The sequence below is a fragment of the Magnolia sinica genome, chromosome 16 (genome assembly GCF_029962835.1).
Source record: "Magnolia sinica isolate HGM2019 chromosome 16, MsV1, whole genome shotgun sequence".
NCBI lineage: Eukaryota > Viridiplantae > Streptophyta > Magnoliopsida > Magnoliales > Magnoliaceae > Magnolia > Magnolia sinica.
Window position 1 is genome coordinate 5,588,042 of NC_080588.1, and position 20,863 is coordinate 5,608,904.

Below are 20,863 nucleotides of genomic sequence, written 5' to 3' on the forward strand. Positions count from 1 at the left end.
GAACCTCATAAAACCCCTGGTATCAATTTTTACTTTGAACCAAGACTTCAGTTGGCCATGAAAAATGCAAACAGTTTCTTCCCTTGACTTGCATTTCTATTTTCTATGGCCCACCGGAATCTTAGATCAGGGTGAAAATTCACGCTCTTGGATTTCATGGGATTATAAATCTTATGGACTGTTCGGATTCAACACCCATGACACGTGTGCAAAGGTGCGCATGTGTAAAGGTGCGCACGTGAGCATGCCTCCTTTAGCATGAAATCCACGTTTGAGCTTTGCGGACTGGTTAGGGCACCCTAACAAGTCTCTGTTTCAACCCCTCTCTCATACGCTCTCCTCTCTCCCTTCCTAGAGATCTCTCCCACCTCTCTCTTCCTGTCGATATCTTCATGAACATCAGGTAATGCTTTCTTTCTCTCTCTCAATCTCTCTCTCTCAGTCGATTGATAGTGGTGGTTCTCTCAATCGATTGATAGTGGTGGTTTTCTCTCAATCTCTCTCTCCTAACGCCATGATTCGGAGCCCCTTGGATTCGGAACCCCCATGATTGGAACCCCAGCACCAATGGTTATTCCAAATGGGTGATTCCAAATGGGTGATTCTTAAGTAGAGGTCTGGCCCTTGATAGATTGGAATGGTAGAATAGGTTCCATGTAGCTATCCCCAATTAATTGGGATAAGGCTTAATGGTGATTATTTTTTATTTTATTTTTTTATTTTTATTTTATTTTATTTTATTTTATTTTGCTGTTTTTGGTGTTCTTTTCCTATTTAGAGATCAAAGTTGGGCCCACTTCTTGTGAAGTATTTTCCTCAAAAGCTGTAGACGAAGATGAATTAGAAAAAGGTAAATAATGGATGGACCGTTGCATGCATCATACATCAGATGTACAGAAATCTTAATGGGATTCGTGCCATCATGTCATGTGTATGTCTCAGGTGGGCCCACCAAGAACATGCCCTGGCCCAAAAATCAGGCTAGTTCACTCATCAAGTGGATCATGTTTGTATCTTGAATATAGACCGTTGATCATTTTCTTGGAGTCCATTTTTCTCATACTGATGTGGCCCAATCTGATGAATGGATGGTGGCTCACATTATTTTTTTTGCACCAGGGGATGTTCATAGGTTGCCCCACCTGATGAATGGCCTGGATCTAGCACATCCATGCTACATTGGCATGTTCTTTGCCAATCACCTCCTCACAAGAGCATGAATAAATCGTCCACTATTTCTGCATCCCTGATACTTAAGAATCACCCATTTGGAATGCCTCAAAAGATAATAGTGCATAAGATGTTCTTTACACTTCAAAAAAATGAGAGAATAACCCTATTCTGAAATTTTCATTTTACCACCTGTGGAGATGAGACTTTCCAACTATCTATTTATGTATGGAGAATAGGTGGTGCTAGTATTTGGTGAGACTGGTTGCAGGAAAACAACTCAGGTTACCAGTTCTTTTGCTTTGATTCTACATTTAGAAATGAGTTGTATTTTGAATTATGTTCATTTAGATTACATATTTTGATGTGATTGTATATATATTAAGACAATCAATTACCCATTTAAGGGTTTTTATGTGGCTAGGCATAGATATGGTGTGCTCTTTAGTGCATAAAAATCCTTAAATTGTCCCTGTTTGGACAGTTCAAGACCGGATAGAATGTAATGCTTTTATTTTAGCAATTCAAATGCACTTGCCTTTTCTATGCATCATCTCTCCTTTTCTCTCTGGATATGTTTTTTGCATTTATTTCCATTGTCAAATATCGTCACTTTGTGTTGATACCTGACGTGGGAATCAAATACAAGATCAATATATCTGGAGAGATATGGGGAGATGCTGCCAGAATTTCGGTGTAGGCATTTAAATTTGAAAATGAAAGTGCTACAATCTATCCGGTCTTGGATGGGTGACTGATTTAGTCAGTTAGATAGACATACTCATTCGTAATCTAACTTAAACACATCATGTACACGTTACCAGAGATGGCTTCCATGACACCATGAAAGAATTGGATGAGGGCAGGAAGGTTAATTGTTGAATACATGAAAGGTGTTGCAACATTTCTAAAGTACGTGAAATAAAATTCAAATGGGGAAGACTGGCATAGCTGTCCTTGTGCCAAGTGTTGTAATATACGTGGGAAGATGACATTAGAAACCATTTCCGAGCACTTGGTTTTTAATGGCATAGATCAAACGTACATGACGTGGTTTCTCCATGGGGAACAACGTCTTGAAACAGGTGCGAGGACATCTGTCGATAATCGTAATGAAGATGTCTTGCCCAGAATGGTCGATTTGGTGAATGATGCTTTCGGTCATTTTCAACCCATTGAGTTAGATGCATGTATGGATGAGATTAATAATGAAGATGATATTGAACCTCATGATGACTTAGGCGATGAGGATCGATATAGGAAGTTAATGGAGGATGTAAAACAACCCCTATATCCATCGTGTAAACCGGAGCATACAAAGTTATCTGTGACAGTGGAGTTGCTAAGTATGAAGGCTAGGTTTCGTTGGTCAGACAATAGCTTTATAGAGTTGTTAAACTTGATCAAGAAAATTTTGCCAAATGAGAACTCTTTGCCAGATAGTACTTATAATGTAAAGAGGCTGATCAGTTCATTGGGTATGAACTATGAGACAATACATGCATGCCTTAATGATTGTATTTTGTACTAGAAGGACCATGTTGATAAGCAGTGTTGTCCAAAATATGGAGCAAGCAGATGGAAATTTAATAGTGTTGTAAGGTCAACTGCCCCCCATGTACCTTGTAAGGTGCTAAGGTACTTCCCATTAACGCCGAGGTTAAAAAGACTCTACACTATACCAGAGATTGTAGAGAATATGATATGGCATTCAAAGTCAACTCAAGATGATATTTGCATGCATCATCTAGTGGATTCGTCTATGTGGAAGATTGTAGATAAAAAGTATGCTGATTTTGCTGTAGAGCCACGTAACGTTCGTTTGGGACTTGCAACAGATGGATTCAATCCTTTTGGGAATATGAGCAATTCATATAGTTGCTGGCCTGTTATGATTGTTATGTATAATACCTCACCTCATTTATGCATGCGGAAGGAGTTTACCATGTTAACACTTTTGATCCCTGGAAAAAAAAAGGTCCAGGACATGGCATTGATGTTTACTTGCAAATGTTGATTGCAGAGTTGCTTGCATTGTGGGAAGGATTTGTGACATATGACTCACACAGTAAGAATATGTTCACAATGAGGGCAATTTTACTATGGGCAATACAGGATTTTTCAACATATAGACATCTTTCTGGATGTAGGACATGAGGAAAGTATGCATGCCTTATTTGTAGTGAGGAGATGGAATCGGTTTGGCTTGGACATGGAAAGAAGTTTGCATATATGGGACATAGAAGATTCCTGCCACCAGGTCATGACTTTAAGACTAACAGAACCGGATTCAATGGGAAAGAGGAAAAAAGGAAGGCTTCGAAGCGTATGAAAGGTTCAGATGTATTTCGTAAAATGAATAATATTGAAACCGTTTTCGGAAAGCAAGTGGGAAAGATTAAGAAAATGTCTAAGAATGACCTGAACAACATTACTACCTGGACGAAGAGATCAATCCTTTTTGACGTGCCATACTGGGAGCATTTGCCCATTCGTCACAATCTGGATGTGATGCATGTTGAGAAAAATGTCACCGATAACCTCATTGCAACAATCATGGACACAAAAGATAAGACTAAGGATGATTTACAAGCCGGTCAGGATCTTCAGGCTATGAAGATAAGAAAGTTTATGTGGCCTGAAGAAAGAAACAGCAAGTTATTCTTACCCAAAGCTCCTTTCACATTGTCCACATCTGAAAAAAAACATATTTTGTCTGACACTAGCAATTTGAAAGTCCCAAGAAGATATTGTGCAAACTGGACACATTGTGTAATTTAGAGGATTGTCAGCTAAAGGCCCTCAAGTCGCATGATTATCACATTGTGATGCAGCAATTGCTACTAGTTTTGTTGATCCACTCATTTTTAGGAAAGAAAAAGACATTGCGCACCGCCATTTGTGAAATATCATGATTCTTCAACGTCATATGTTAAAAAGTTATTAATTGTGAAGAGCTTCAAAATATAAAAAAAATAGTGGAAGCATTATGTGTATTCGAAAATTTTCCCCCATCTTTTTTTGTTCCTATGACACACCTAGTGGTGCACCTAGCAGAGGAAGTACAACTTTGTGGACCTGTCAGATATCGGTGGATGTATCCTTTTGAGAGGTAACATTAATTATCAAAATTTATCAATTTTCTTTTTTTGATTTTTTTTAAATTTATATCTATATCTGATTTTAATGTGTACAGGATGATGAGAACATACAAAAAGTATGTGACGAATCAAACTTATCCAAAGGGTTGTATTGCTGAATGCTACATACTGGAAGAATCCATGATGTAGCATGGACTACATGCCTAATAAGATGTTAAGAAGCCATAAGAGAGTGAAAATGATATTCTATGATGAGGGTGATGATAATGCCGATAATTTCCAAATCGATAAAAAAGGGAAAAGTAATCTTCTTACTAATGTGCAATATCAACAAGCACGCAAATGGGTATTACAACATCACGCTGAAAATGCTCAATGGCTGGGGTATGTTGACAAAAGTCTATGTTTCTATCCTTAATGTTTTTAAATTGTACCATGCAAAGTAAAAATTTAATTCATATATTATATTATATGTGAATTGTAGGAAGTACAATGAATACATTCGTGGCCAAACACGTAAGGGACAAAATAGGAGGGGCAATCCATCGGTACAAAAAAAAGTAGACTACAATGCTTGGTTAAGGGAACAATTAGAAAATGAAGAAATGTCACAATTTAAGAGAATCGCTACTGGTCTTACCTATGATGCCACATCATACAGTACATACTCAGTAAATGGATATGTTTTTTGCATATCAGACTCTGAAAAAAACTTGACAATACAAAACAGCGGGGTCTCTATGAAAGCCTTAACTATGTTCAGGGCGAATGCCAGGGATAAGAACTTGGTAAAATAGGAAGCCACCTACTATGGCATCATTAGACAAATTCTTAAATTAAACTACTTCACCTTCAAGATAATATTGTTCTACTGTGATTGGGTGCATATCGAAGATACTTCAAATGGATGTTATGTAGATCCTGAAACAAATCTGATATTTGTTAACCTAGGAAGGTTTAAAAGGAATGTCAAGGAAGAGGATGAGCCATTTATCCATGCATCTCAGGCGGCTCTGGTCTTCTATTGTAAGGATCCGACAAGAGATGATTGACATGTTGTATTAGATGTTTCGAAGCGACTAGAGGGTCAAATATTTCATATCAGACCCATTTATTGCATGGATTTACAAGCATGATACCGTTTAATAGCTTGATTTAATTGTATTTGTGATGCAGAGTGTATTTACAAGCATGAACTGAAAAAGGGTGCTTAAACCATGGATTTGACGCTCTGATGACACCCAAGGCAAGGGACGGACTCCAGGGGACCAAGATCGATGGAATTACACACCAGGGATCCGAAGAAATCAAGTTATTCACGTTAAAGAGGCCCGAAATTGGTGAAAAATGCAAGATCACATAGTTCTCGCCATCTGATCAGTTCGAAACTTCATACATGGCCTGAGGGCCATAAATAAACCGTACATATCAAATTTCAGCCCTCGGATCACTATGGAAGTGCCCCAACTGACAGGTCAGCCCATAAACCATTGATTCTGGGCCCGCCTGATATCTGGAGCTGCCTAAAATCTGGTCTCAACGCCTTAAATAGGGGGACTAATTGAATGAATGGATTGGATTTTGATTGAAGATCATAACGGGCCCCATATGTACAGCGTATGTGCACAACATGTTTACGGACGCGAGCTGCACTGAATTAACAAAAGCTCACAACTTTTTCACAGGACGCGTCTTCTTCCCAAACACGGAAGTTACCGTTTTAAGCCGTGTAACGGACGGACGCTGTCCGTTTTTTCGGACGCCAGTGGGCCCCACACATTGTCCCAGTGGACAATCCAAACCGTCCATCGTGTAGAGGGCCTCGACTACTACAAAACCTTGTTGAACTTTTGGACCCATGCAAGCACACGTGCGCGATACAGAGGCCACAAACAGGCGGTCCTGCGACGTTTAAAACGATTTTTGAGGTGATTTCTTCTCTGGGCCGCGTCAATGGACTTTCAAAACCACCCATTCTTGACCGAAATTTCGTCCTGAATCCAATGGACGGGGTGGATTTTCCAAAAAATACCTCTGTGGGGCCCACCGATCACGTCAGCGCCGGACGTGCGAAAGGCTACGCACGTCCGCGAAATCGGACTTTCCAGGCAGTTGTGGCCCACCATCTTTGATCATATGGTAGATCTGAACCGTCCATCGTGTAGGCCAGCCAAAACACTTCCAAGAGACGCTGATTTTACAGAAATAATGCAAGAAACGCGAGAGTTATGAAGCCCCGAACTTGGCTGCGAAAAGGCTTTCGCTGCGCGTGCGATAACTTCCCAAATCCGATTTTCACCACTCCAAAAGATATCAAAAGAGTTCCAAACGTGGAGAAGGGGGCATGCTTGAATAGGGGACGTCAGATAGAGAGAGAGGCAACAGGAGGGCTCGTTTTGGAAGGCTTCAACGTGGGATGTTCGACAGGGAGCTAGGAAAGTAATTTTTGTTTTTTTCTTTTTTCTATTCTTTTCTTTCTATTGTATTTGTTTTGGATCTAGCCCATTTATGTTGGGCTGAACCTCTTAACTAGGGCTAAGAGGTGAAGCTTGCAGCGTGATGGGGGGCCTTTTTGCTTGTGCCTTTTGTTTAGACTGAACTGATGTTGATTTTAGTTGATTATTAAAGGAATATTTTTCTTAGTCTTTAATGGTCTGTTGTGACTGAAATTACAATGGGTCTGCGATGGCTTTGAATATTTCTTTTCCCCTTTTAATGTTTATGACGTCAGGAAGCCCTGTTGTTCACTATCGTCTCATGGGCATGGTCGGATGGCGATACCCTTCCTAATTTTCATACATTATTGACTGGTTGGTAATTAGTTTAATCCTGTTGTTTGCTTTGTCTCCTGGGCATGGTTAGATGATGAAATCCATTCTAATTCATATACCTTTCATCTTGTGAAGACTAGATCAAGTAAGTTCAGTTTGATTTCCATGATTCTTGATGCAGGCAAAAGATCTCCCTGATCCCTACAAGTGGATCCTCTGAATTCCTAGTTTCTTTCCTTTAAATTCCTTAAAGTTTTAGATAATTATTCCACAATTATTCCTTAAACTCTATTTGGTTTAAATCACATCTTAGTCTAGTTCTAGTTCTACTTGGTTTCAGATAACGTACAGGTATCAGTCCCTGTGGATTCGACCTCGGTCTTACCGAGTTTATTACTACATCACAACCCTATACTTGGGGAGTGAACAAGTTTTTGGCGCCGTTGCTGGGAGGATCCGCTAGTGTTTGAGGCCAGGTTGACTACAGGTTCCTCGAGCCCTTCCTTAATAGATGATCTGTATGACCCAACTAGTGAAGATATACAAGAAGGGTCATATATAGAAATTGAATCAAGTAACCCACATATTCAGAAGAGGAAAAGAAACTAATCAAGTTTCATATCAGGTTGAAGTAAATTTAATTACATTTACTATATTAGATTATTTTCCTTTTTATTTTTTTTCGAATTCAACAAAAACATGTGCATGTGTATAGCGTCATCTCTTTATAATGTATAACAACATGTTAAATGACTAATAATCTTAATTTTTTTTCGTAGGAATTATGTCGTATGTAGGGCCTTCTAGTTCTGCCCTAGGAAGCACCACAAAGATAAAAGTTTCAATCAATCCAATTGGAGAAATTACTAGAGATAACAAAAATCAATTCACCTCATTTCTAGGAAATGTGATCAGGACTCATTATCCAATTGCATACAAAGACTGGCGGCTTGTGCCAGATACCATCAAGGATAATGTTTGGTCAACTATTTTGGTAAGCATTTAAATACATGAGTTTTACTTTCTAATTTTTATAATATAATTGTTGTTGACTAAATGCCCTATGTAATGAAATATATAGGCCAAATATGATGTTGACAACAATGACAAGTGTAAAACATTTATAATTAAGCGTGCTAATGATTTGTGGAAGGACTGGAAGAACTGATTACGAGGAACTGTCTTGGATATGTATAATAATGATGGAGATAGGGAAAAAAATTGCCCTACTAGATTAAAGCTAGAAGATTGGGTCAAATTCGTTGATTACGAATCTACAGAAGAGGCGAAGTCTCGTCGTGGAAAGGGAAAGGAATCCAGAAGAAAGATGAAGTTCCCTCACACGACTGGTCGACAGGGATCTGCTAGGATGGCAGAGATGATTGTAAGTTGTTAACATAACTTTAATTTCTTTTAATCCAATTTAAGAATACAGAATAATTAACATGATTTCTCATTGTAAATTACAGCAACAAAAAAATCCAGATACTCAAATCACGAGAACTGAATTGTTTCTGGCAACTCATACTAGATCCGATGGGTCTCTCCCTTCACAGGAGCTGAGCATCACAACGGAAAAAATAAAAGAAATAATTTCCAATGACCTGGCTTGTATACATAATGATTTAAATCACGACCTGATTACACAGGTTTTTCATTCATTCTCTTCACTTTGACATACTTATCTTTCTGAACATTTTTTGTTACTAATATACATGCATTACTAATAATGGCTAATTATCATTTAGGTTTGTGGTCTTGATAATAGAGGACGTGTAAGGGGGTTGGGTCATATTTCAAAAACTACCACTATTGCTTCAACCCCTTACATTAATGAAATTACAGAAAGAAAGGGTGAAATTGCTGAGGTTAAAGCATCGATGATTGTATTAAAAGAGTACTTGGAAAACAAGATCAACGAGAAATTTGACTTGTGCAAGAACATGATATTGAACATTGGAGAACGTTTGGTTGAAGTTCAGAATCAAATAAATACTCTAGTTCAACCAATGCAATGCTCTCCTGGCACTGCTAGTTCTCAGGTATTTTAATAATTAAAGAATAATGTATAGTTACTATTTTATCTATGAAAATAATAAAAATTATTTATTGTAGGCATTTTTTCAATCAGCTCCACCTCCACCTCCACTTCTACGGGTGGAACAAATCTGTCATTTGACAGATATTTGTAGTCGAGTTGTTGCATGTGGGTATCTGATTAGAGATAATGCAGGCATCCCTCCAGATTGCATCAAAGTCATATTGGATGTTGTTGAAGTTCCCAGTGCGCATGTGGTTGGTGACATTGAGAAGACACTAGCCGATTGCAACGTGGGTGATGTTCTCGTTTGGCCTAGAGTGCTGACGAAAACATAGATATTAAAGGAGTTTACTTAAAAATTTTCCAAAGTCAAGAATATATTTTTATAATTTGGTCAGGACATGTGGATTGTGTTTGAGGTTATTTTGGATATTATTTGACTAAATCTTTATCTTGAATTATTTAGTAGTTTTACTTGACTAATCTGGTGATTTCTTTCAGCTTTTCATCTTCTTATGCATGACAGAAGGTACACATATTCCTATTATGATTTGTTCTGATTTTTTCTTTGCTAATGCATAAAATGTTCTAATTTAAATATTAAGAACTACATAGTGGCTTGATCTCAATCTTCTAACATTGGGTACGTAGGCAGCCGTTCATACTAGATCGTATCAGTGCAGGCACAAATTTTTTTCCCTTCTCGTAGTGTGGATGCATTTTCGTCAGGACTACTTAGCAATAAGAATGAGGTGGATGTAAGTTCTCGAAACCTTTAATTAATCTTGAATCATTTATATCTTTATCACTTCATTTATATGTTGTCGTCAGGGTCAACTTTTAACTCCTTAGAACCCGCTCTGTCGTAAGACATTACGGTGCATGACAGTTCCCAGTAGGTTAAGTTGCAAATAATTATTAAGAGTTGGTTGGATATATTTTATTTTTTGTAAATGTTGTTAATAGTTGGATGGATGATGAATGTATTTGTGAATGTAAATGAAAATATAGAATATATATATGTGTGTGTGTGTGTGTGTGTGTGTTATCAATGTAGGGTGACTTGTTTAGGGAGACATGAAATTTTGTAGCTTATGGTATGGTGCCCCAATATTGGTTGTATGTTACTAGTATGTAGTAGATAGTACTAGGTTCAATAGTAAACATTTTGTTTTGAGTGGAAGACCGAGTAAAACAGATTGGAAGAGGCACTTTTTATGCCTTTTAGCTTCAAACTGGATACCTTTTGGAACCTTGCCAGTTGAAACCTTCCTAAGACACAGGTGATTAGTATCTGTGAAATAACCTTACAAAACAAATGGACTGCATAGATCATTTTGTATGCTAAAGTTGAGCCCCAAACACACTTACATAAGTGAGCACAAAAAATTAGGATCCAATTGTGAATATGATCGGTAGCGGTGGCAAGATGGTTGTTCAAAGACCTTAACAACACCTTTTCGTAAGGAAACATTAGTCAGTTTTGGATCTTACTCTTACTCTTGCTCGGGCAATAGACTCTCAGGAGTTTCAACACCCAATCAAGGGTTCGAGTATCCATAGGTGGTGAAATCCCACTACAGCATGAGTGTGTGGGGTGTGTGTGCGTGTTTAAGGAAAAACAAAAACAAAAACAAAAAAAAATGAAACATTAGTCAAAGTAAAACAAACTACTTTTTCATTGTATTTTTAAATGGAATACATGTATTCATAAGTATTTCTAAATAAAGTTGTATTAAAAAATAGACCAAAAAGTAGATAGGCTTTTGTAATCAAGTCTTAAAAAATAAGAACTTTTCTTAATTTTTATCACAGTTGTGAAATCTGATTGAGTCAAGTTGACTCAGGCATGTAAAGTCGAGTCGCCTCAGGAGAGGTAAGTGGTGCTTTTCTTGGAGTTGTGAAATTATGGTGGGACCTGTACCTAGTGAACAGCTTCCATCATCAATACGCATAATAAACGAATTTACTTCAGTAGTTCGTGGCCTACGGGAGTGGGCCACTTTATTTTATTCAAGAATCATTAAAAATCCTTGAGTTACTTGAAAAAGCATTTAACATTTCATTGTTTGAAACCTCGATGACTTCATTCAAGTCTCTCACTCTTATATATATATATATATATATATATATATATATAGCTACTGGTCTTTATCTAGCTGTATATTGTGTACTTTTTTTTTTCTTTTTTTCTTTTTTTTTAAAGTTCTTTCTTGTGTCTTTGTATCATTTCTTTATTATTATAATGATTGCCTAGGTATTTTAACTTCCATGTCGTGTTATATATAACAATATGATATGGGAGCCGATTCAGTCGGTCCTGAAAACTTGAGTCCCTCAAATTGTAACGTGGAGTTATTTTATTAGTCCATGAGTTGCTAGTAGACACTAGTAGAGAGGAGCCCACCAACTTTATCACATTATCCAACTTTATTGGCTTTTAAACTATGGCATTGATTCACAGCTATCCAGGGCATCTAAATTATGGGTCCCATTGTAGGAACATATCTTCAAAAGCACACTGACCAACACCCCTAAACATCTAACAAATGGGCTATGAAATGCATGGTAAAAAGTAAAATAGTGAAATAATTAAGATGGTTACTACTAATAGAATACAGTTTAGGCAAACTTTTGCCCAAATAGGGTCATGTTAGTTTTTCTGGATGAGAATTCCAGCAATTAGGGGAATTCCAGCCAAATGTAACTAGCCACGTATGAAGTTTTGATATGATTGTGGTGATAATAAACCAAAGAGATAATTTGTTGCACACATACCAACCTGGCATGTTTTAGTAGGAAATGAATAGATAGTTTAATGTTTTTTTTTTTCTTTTAATGCGATTTGTGTGATGGATGGTTGCACGTGTTTGGTTTATGTGATTGAATTTGCTATTTTTTTTCCTTATTTTTTAGTTCCAAAGTTATCTGGGGGGTTTTTTTTTTTAGTCAAATACCATCCCTTGCACTTGCATTAAGCACTTTTGTGGGCATTTTTAAGTTTTGTATCTTTTATAACATACATGGCTGACTCCAATGGTGATGGTTATAGCAAAACTAAAGATGTTAATGCAACTGACAATCATGGTTTTTTTTTTTTCCCTCTACCACAACTTGACAGTCATTGAAATCAACTAATTTAGGTGAGATTTTACAAGGACATTGGTAATGAAATGCATATGCATTGGATTCTTTTCTTCAATTTGATCTCCAAATTCTTGCATTTTACTACTGACAGTATTTTTTTTGGTTGCAATGCATGTTTGGGGATCTATTTATCTTTTCTTCTATTCCATTGCACCCAGAGCTCTTCCTTAGCTCTGGAACTATTTGCCTCTCTATTTATTCATTGGTTGTTGGGATCTTTGGTGTGAATCTCTCATATACATGGAATCTAAACCATGGATATCTATTTAAATGGGTACATTTTCTCCTTTTTTTTTCTTTCAAATAGACAATCTATGCTTGACCAAACACATGATGTTTTCGTATATAAATCAAGTTTCTTCATGTGGTCCCAAATGGTCAACATGCATGTGGGACCAGCCTGATGAGCATACCAACCTGAATTATGGGCCAGGACATCTATACATATAGGATTCATTTGATGCATGGATGGTGCTGATTTTTGCACAAGGTGCTCCTCATGGTAGGCCCACCTTTTGGACAAGTTGGATGTTGCATGCACAATAGGTTAGAAGTTGTCCACTGGCTAGACAATAACCTACAATCCAACTTAGCTGAACTTGATGCATTATCCCTGCTCGTAAAAGAGTTCGGATTGTTGGAAAATAGGAATTTCCCAGTTCCTATACTTTCATTTGGTCATGTCGTTAGACATTAGTGCATTAAATGCAGATTGCATTGTGCTATTGTGTATTGATTTCAACATTTAAAGATCTTTTCAAACTGTATTGTGCTCTCCCAGTGAATGCTATGAAGTTAAGAAATGCTCTTACCTGAACCTCTAATGGGTAGGATGAATTCTAATCTTTTATTTTGTTAATTGGTTTCAATTGATTAAACTATTCACTTTCCATGGATTTGAGCTGGTTATTTGAAATATATGAAGGGTTGACTAAACTAGTCTTTTCTTGGATTGAATCTTGTTTGTAATATATGTAGGAAGGGCTCAAAAGAAGGTTGAACAAGAGTAGATACTAAGTAGCCAATACAAGGCAAGGCATAGCCAACAGTTGAAGTTCCGGGTAATTTCTTTTGTATGCTTTCTAGTTTAGGAGGGGGAAGTGTTTAGTTAGGAGGGTTAAAGTGAATTTTTTTTGGAGTGGGCCACTTGGGTCATTTCCTCTTTTATTGAATTGAGTTGTTACCAATTTTGTGAATAGGATTCTTATCAAATAATAGTGTGAATTATTTTTTGAATGACTATCAGGTGTAAGATTAAAAATAATAATAATAATTTATCGATATTTATTTTTATTTACAGATATTTTAGCAACGAACCAAATCCGTCGCTACTTTCTGAACATTGAAAATCAACGACGGATTTGAGGTCTGTCACTAATTATTGACCGTTGAAAATCAACGACAATTTTTAGGTCCGTCGCCTACTCCTATTAGCGACGGACCTTATCCGTCGCTAATGTTTTTAGTGACGACTAATTTTTTGAATTTTACCAACGGATTTTTTATTTTTTACGATGGATCTTATCCATCACTATGAGGCGACGGACATTATCCGTCGCAGATTAAATGACAGATTTTATTCGTCGAAAAAAAACTACCCAGTAAACAGCGACGGACCGAGCGACGGACGAAAGCTGTCGTTTATTTGGTTTTACGACGGATTTGGTCCATCACAAATCCGTGATTATGGCGAAGTGAAATATCCTCACATTATGTGGATACTTGATATGGAAATCAAATGCAAGATCAACATATCCAGAGAGACATGGGGGAGATGCTGCCGGAATTTCGGTGTGGGCATTTAAATAGGAACATGAAAGTAGTACAATCTATCCAGTCTTGGATGGGTGACTGATTTAGTTAGTTAAAGATACCATTAGGGATTCTATTAGATACCTAAATCGTTATCGCTTATGGGGTGAGCAATAATTGTGCTTGTTTCATTATAATTTCTCTTTAGTACTCTTCCTTAAATTTCTCTTATACCCATTCTAGTTTCTCTCCCAGGAAGCTTTCTCGAGCTCACGTTGTATTTCAACTAACTTGTTGAAGTAGCTGAGGAACATAGTGATGGGTAAGAGTTGGATTCATTTATTAAGGTATCTTAGTAACATCTCCCTCCAGTTGTTGTTGCCCAATGGTTAAGATGCATAGTTTGATGTCCTTTAATTGCATTGAATGATTTAGGGTAAGTAATGCATACTTAAGTGGAGCTACGAAATTCCTAAACTTTGCATTTACAAATACAAGTGATAGAGGGGAGATCCTATGTCCATGTAAGAACTGTAATAATAACTTCTGGGTATCTCGACAAAAAGCATACGATCATATTGTGCGTGACGAATTTAATACGAGTTATACTTATTGGCATTTTCATAGGGAAGCCGCGTCTTCTTCTATGCCTAATCTGGATCCAAATGATAATATAAGCGAATTGTTGCATGATGCATTTGATTTTTCGGGCTCGGATGATCAAGAGAGTGATGCAACATATAGACCTACATAGGGGCTTAATACCGAAGCACAACAAATTTTCAAATTAGTAGAAGACACCGATAAGGAATTGTACCCAAGCTGCAAGAAGTTTAGTAAGCTCTCTTTCATTATTCGACTATATCACATAAAGTGCCTTGGTGGATGGAGCGACAAGTCATTCACAATGTTACTTGAATTGCTAAATGATGCACTTCCCAAAGGTGAAATCTTACCAAGGTCTTTCTATGAAATCAAGAAGATTATTGGGGACTTGGGCCTAAAATATAATAAAATTGATGCTTGTCCCAATGATTGTATGTTATATTGGAAGGAGACTGTTGATGAACAATCATGTGGTATATGTGATGCTTCCAGTTGGAAAACATTTGAACATTAATTAGATGACGAGGTGACTTCTCCGACTGCCAAAAAGAGAAAAATTTCAGCCAGCCAAAATATTCATAATGAGGAAGTACTAAATCAACAAGTTAGCCAAAATGATTTACTCTTATTCTTATCAATTTTCTTTATAACTCAATGCAACTCTTGTTCTTTCTATGTTTCTTTACTACATTAATAGGAGGGCATTTACCTTTTTTAGCTTGTTTTTTGAGGCAGTGTTAGATGATGGAAGCCAAGCGAAGGAGAACAACTACATTTATGCAAGTTTTGCTATTGTTATTCTTAGTACATAATTATAGTATTGTAAGTCTTAAGCTCCATTTGGTCATCACATCAATCTTGATGAATATAAATTTTTATCAAACCAAATGGATCTTAAGCCCTTTTTTAACTCCGCCATTGCAACTACTTGCATTGTCGGTCCCAAGCCCGGGTAAAGGAGGAGAGAGAAGGGCTTGATTAGCAATTACAACTGCAACCTTCCTTACTATTCATAATGAGGAAGTAGTCCTCAATTGGCAGTTACATCTGAGAGCTAGTAACTTATTAACTGCCAGTTATGTTGTTGCTCTTGGGGATAAATAGATAGGTATCAAAACTAGTGTTTTGGAGGAGAAAGCTACAGCTTGCAACATGCTCTGTTGTTATGCTAATGAGCTGAAGGAGGGGTTCTACCCATGGATTGATCAGGTTGGTTATGATGCGGATCTTCCAATCATAGTTTTTGACCCAGGAGCTTGGACCATATCTTAGTGGACTTCCTAACATGAATTACATTGATCATATGTGGTTATGATGCGGATCTTCCAATCATAGTTTTAAGCATTTGTTGTTATTGTTTGTTTTAGATTTCCTTACGTTTCTGATATGGTCCATATATTTATACCCAGCCATGCCGGAGCTATTACGCTCAGTGAAGTTAGCTGTAGAGAAGGGGCAAGCACAAGGTCGTGATGAGTCCTATGTCAAGCAGCTATCGGATTACATAATTCTTGCTCTAGTTGAAGCTTTACACAAGGTAATCCTCACATTTACAGCTACTCAACATCTTTAGTTCTGTATTTTGTGTTCACTGTCTAATATATATTGATATCCAATCTTTCATGCTTACTGAAGTATATATTCCATGGACTGCAACTGGCATGCAGGAGCCCGAGACCGAGATTTGTGCGAGCATGTTGGATTCATTGAATGAATGTATACAGGTTTGTAATTTCTTTTGTTGCATTATGCATTTTATTTAGAACATGAACTCTGAAGCATACTGATCCATTTTGTGCTTGTGCTTTCTTATTGAATTATTTAATGATTCTTACTTGTGGTGTGTGTGTGTGTGTGTGTGTGTGTGTGTGTAAATCATGACCTTGGATAAAGGCGATGTACCTTTAGCATGGATCTCAATACCCTATTAATGGTTCTCCTAAAGGATTTTTTGAGCCTTCTTGTGGCTTGAGGCAAGGAATCTGTGATCCTCATTCTTGTTTGTGGTTGTTGCAGAAGCTCTTAGTACATTGATAGATAAGGCTAGGGAAGATGGCTGCTATATAAAAACCTTGGTGAATCTTCACCAGGGGTTAGAGTGGGTCACGCAACTATAGATATCGGGACAAAGGCAAGACACTTCTATTGAAACTTTGGTAGTGATGATTTGTGAGAATGGATTTATGAATAAAATGATTACCTGTTTCCCCTCTGCATTGCAGGTTAATGTCATTGGCAGTGTTGGAGATAAGCATTACTATAATGATGTTTAGGTTCTTGATTTGCACACTTATCTTTCTTAGCAATCACATAGATATTGGAAAATTGATTTGGATAATTAGGGGCTTTCCTGTAATTTTGTAGTAAGTGGTATTATAGTTGTCATTTATGGTGGGCTTGATTCTCTGTTACAAATCTATATTTCTGTATGTGAAATTTTATTTACTTGTCTTTGGTATTAAGGGAATTTGGAGTGGAATGATTACTGGGATTGCTCTGCAGACCCTCATCCTTGTAGTAATCACGTGGCATACTAACTGGGAGAAAGAGGCATTTGTCTTTTAATTTCATTTGTGATTTTTAAGTATGCTTGTTTCTTATGAAAAAACTTTTAATTTCAATAGGATTTTACTGACATCTACTTCAGAGGTGTATGGCGATCCTCTTGAACATCCCCAAAAGGAGGAGTATTGGGGAAATGTTAACCCAATTGGTATGTTTACTCTTCTTTCTAGCAATCAATTTTCTGGTTTTTTTTTTCGTGTGGATGCCTTTCCTTGTTGATTCTTTAATGATTAATTATTAGAATTTGGGATGTAACACTCTCGTGTTGAATGATGTTGCATGTATTGCAGGAGTTAGGAGTTGCTATGATGAAGGGAAGCGTGTAGCAGAGACTCTGATGTTTGATTATCACAGGCAACATGGCATAGGTAAAAGATATCACTGTTCCTTGTGTTTCTGCAAAAAAAGCTCTGATGCTTCTGTTAAGTTGTTTGTGAAATGATATTTCTCTGTTGATATATAAACAAATGTATTGGTTATGTGAAGAACGTGACTTTAATCCTCATGTATGCCCTTGATGTTTGGGTTTGTTCTGTAACAGAAATCCGCATTGCTAGGATTTTCAATACTTATGGGCCACGCATGAATATTGATGATGGGCGAGTTGTCAGCAATTTCATAGCTCAAGCACTTCGGTATTCCTAATTCTTTCTTTTTTCCTTGAGATACATCATTCAATGCATCCACCAAGCCATTACTACCTCTGTGCATGGACAAATGAAATCATTACCTTAGAGGCTGTCTGTTAGATTTCATCATACAAAAAAGATAACTTTGTTTCTAGAGGTGGCTCTGAATGGCTATTGGTCACTCAAGAAACAATATTTGTAGAGGCCCCTTCAACAGTTACTGGCCCCAATAAATTTCTAGAATAAATCCTTAAACCTTCTCAAAGAACCCATGCCTTTAATTCCTAATTTGTCTTTTCATGTCTTTCCATTATGTTATTGCTTTAATGCATTATTCGTAGTCTCTTGGAATGGAGGAGCCATTTGGTATTCATTTGCACACACATCTAATTTAATTTATCATTTGGCTCAGACTTTATGCAGGGGTGAATCCTTGACGGTCCAAGCTCCAGGAACACAAACCCGAAGTTTCTGTTATGTTTTTGACATGGTATGTTGTAGATGTTTTCTTTGTCATAGAGAGGAATGAGAGCACTAATCCAATAGTGTGCACACTCATTCCTTCATATGTATGCAACAAACTTTAGCTTGTGTGTATCATCTGGTTGACATTTTGCAATTAAGTTCAACTACACTTCTATCACTTGAATTCAGGGGGTTGAGGACCAATTCCTAAAGTTAGATATTCTCCCCCAGGCTTCTTTTCCCACAGGGCATTTCAAGAGGACATCATTGCTTGTTTCTTCCATCATCTTAGATTTGGCACATGGCGTTGGCACTATCCCATGGATCCACATACAATTTGGAGGATTTTAATGGAGGGAGTTCCCATCTCTCAACTGTTTCAAATTCAAACCCATTTCATCAGGTGCTCCCTACTATGTTGTGCATATGCCATCAAATGCTTTTGCTTGATTGAAAGAGTCTGGATTTGTGAACAAGCCTAGGCCCTATTTGGAATATGCCTAAAAATGAGTTCCATCTCATTTTAGTCAACAATATTCTGTATTAGATACATAAGAGTTCATGTTAGAAGTAATTATATATTAGATATCTATAATTACTGTTGACTAAAATGAGATGAACTAATTTTTAGGTGTCTACTGAACATGTTGGTTGATTATGATGGACCCAAGATTAATGGAAATGATTTTTGTATTCTTGTTTAAACATCTTTAAACTACATGTTTGTTTGTTAGCCACTAATAAGAGTCCTTAAACAGTTCATTCGAGGATCATGGGTCTTTACAATAGGCACCAGAGGGCCCTAGCCATTGCTAGGATCAATGGGGAATGACAGATGGGTCTATGACTTGGCTTGTGGAATGAAATGTGCCATTGTTTAGCAAACGAACTATTGGTCATCCTTACATCATTTGTTGCCTTGATAGTTTTTGACATTTTAAGGACAGAGGATCAAGGGATTGATTGTTTTCCATGCATCAATTTGTTGAATGCTACTTTTTGACTTCCTTTTTATTTTTATTTTTTTGCAATGTGTGCAGGATTTTAATCAATTGTGCCTAAATTTAGGCTTACAAGCACTTCAGCCTTTTGACACCACTCATATAGAGGATTTGTTTATTTATTTATTTATTAATAATTCAAGACCATTTTTAATTTATTGTAATAAATATTATAAATTTTTTTATTATATAGTAATATAAATTTTGTGTAATACTCAGTTTTAATTATATTGCAACATTTTTTGTTTCAAATATTAAAAAAAAATGCAGGTTTCAATAGAATTATATATAATAATATAAAAAAATTATTGGGCCCTCTTAAAATTGTATAAAGATTTTTAGCGGCGCTTGTATAGATCTTGTTAGCACCGGCGCTTGTATAGCCTTTTGCAGCGCTTTTCCATTTTTGCGGCGCTTCCGCCAGATATTCCACCACTCAGCAAAAAGTGTGCCAACTACTACATACTAGTAACATACAACAAATATTGGGGCACCATACCATAAGCTACAAAATTTCATGTCCCCCCTAAACAACGTATCCTCCATTGATAACATATGTTTGTGTGTGTGTGTGTGTGTGTGTTATAAGTTCTTTATTTTCATTTACATTCACAAATACATTCATCATCCATCCAACTATTAACAATATATACAAAAAATAAAAGATATCCAACCAACTCTTAATAATAATATGCAGCTTAACCTATTGGGAACCATCATGCATCGTAATGTCTTACGGTAAAGCAGGTTTTGAGGAATTACAAGTTGACCTTGACGATAGCATATAAATGAAGTGATAAAGAGATAAATGATTCAAGATTAATTTAAGGTTTCAAGAACTTACATCCACCTCACTCTTACTGCCAAGTAGTCCTGATGAAAATGCATCCACACTACAAGAAGGGAAATTTTTTTTTTTTTTTTCAAAATGCATCCTAGTTTAGATGTATTATGAACCAAAAATTAGGCTTATTCATGATGAGTATCCAACAGTCCTAACAAACAAGTGTCCACAAGTTGCAAGTTAGGAGTGCTCAACCAATCTGATTTCGGACTGCGACTAAGAGACAATGAGTTCCAAAACTTGGTTTAATTTGAGTTAACATATGCCCCATGTACAATTTCTAAGTGCTTGCACATATGCACCAATTTCTGAGTTAAGGTACCTGATGTTCGAAGTGTATAAGAACCTATAGCACCACATCTCCGTATCTATCCACTCATAAATACAGCAATAAAAAAACACGGATAAGAGAAACCATAGCCAATGCCAATATTACTACAAGAAAGATGCACTTTCCTGGATGTTTTCACCAAACTTGGCAAATAATCTATATGCAAAAAGTTTCTTGACAGGAGGCAGCCAAGTTCCGTGCCAGATGCAAAGTGCTTCCACATAAAAAGCAAGAAAGTGAAGCATGTTATAAGTGAATCAAAAGTAAAAAAGAAAAAGAAATACTTACAACAGTTTCCTCATCTGGATCATTCCGGAAGACAGAGAACAGTGGAGCCAAAACTTCATTCATTCCTTCTACGTATCTTATACCAGGATTTAGCTTTGCAAACACAATCAGTATGTGCCTTAATGCTTCCTGAAATATAAGAAACAATTGAA

The 20,863-nt window shown here is 36.8% G+C and overlaps 1 protein-coding gene and 2 long non-coding RNA genes across 3 annotated transcripts; all 3 read left to right on the plus strand.

Moving 5' to 3' along the window:
- Positions 1–334: 334 nt before the first annotated feature.
- On the plus strand, positions 335–8,031 carry LOC131229408 (uncharacterized). The gene is made up of 3 exons (XR_009163313.1): positions 335–403; positions 1,410–1,454; positions 7,822–8,031. It is a non-coding gene; the product is annotated as an uncharacterized LOC131229408 (long non-coding RNA).
- A 7,895-nt stretch (positions 8,032–15,926) lies between these two features.
- Positions 15,927–16,446, plus strand: LOC131229125 (uncharacterized). The gene is made up of 2 exons (XR_009163183.1): positions 15,927–16,125; positions 16,256–16,446. It is a non-coding gene; the product is annotated as an uncharacterized LOC131229125 (long non-coding RNA).
- Positions 16,447–17,144: 698 nt separating this feature from the next.
- Positions 17,145–19,344, plus strand: LOC131228759 (UDP-glucuronic acid decarboxylase 6-like; the record flags this gene model as incomplete). Its single annotated transcript, XM_058224622.1, has 5 exons — positions 17,145–17,301; positions 17,444–17,521; positions 17,695–17,788; positions 18,206–18,272; positions 19,288–19,344. Coding segments are annotated over exons 1-5 (423 nt in total), but the record flags the coding sequence as incomplete, so codon positions are not given.
- Positions 19,345–20,863: the final 1,519 nt, after the last annotated feature.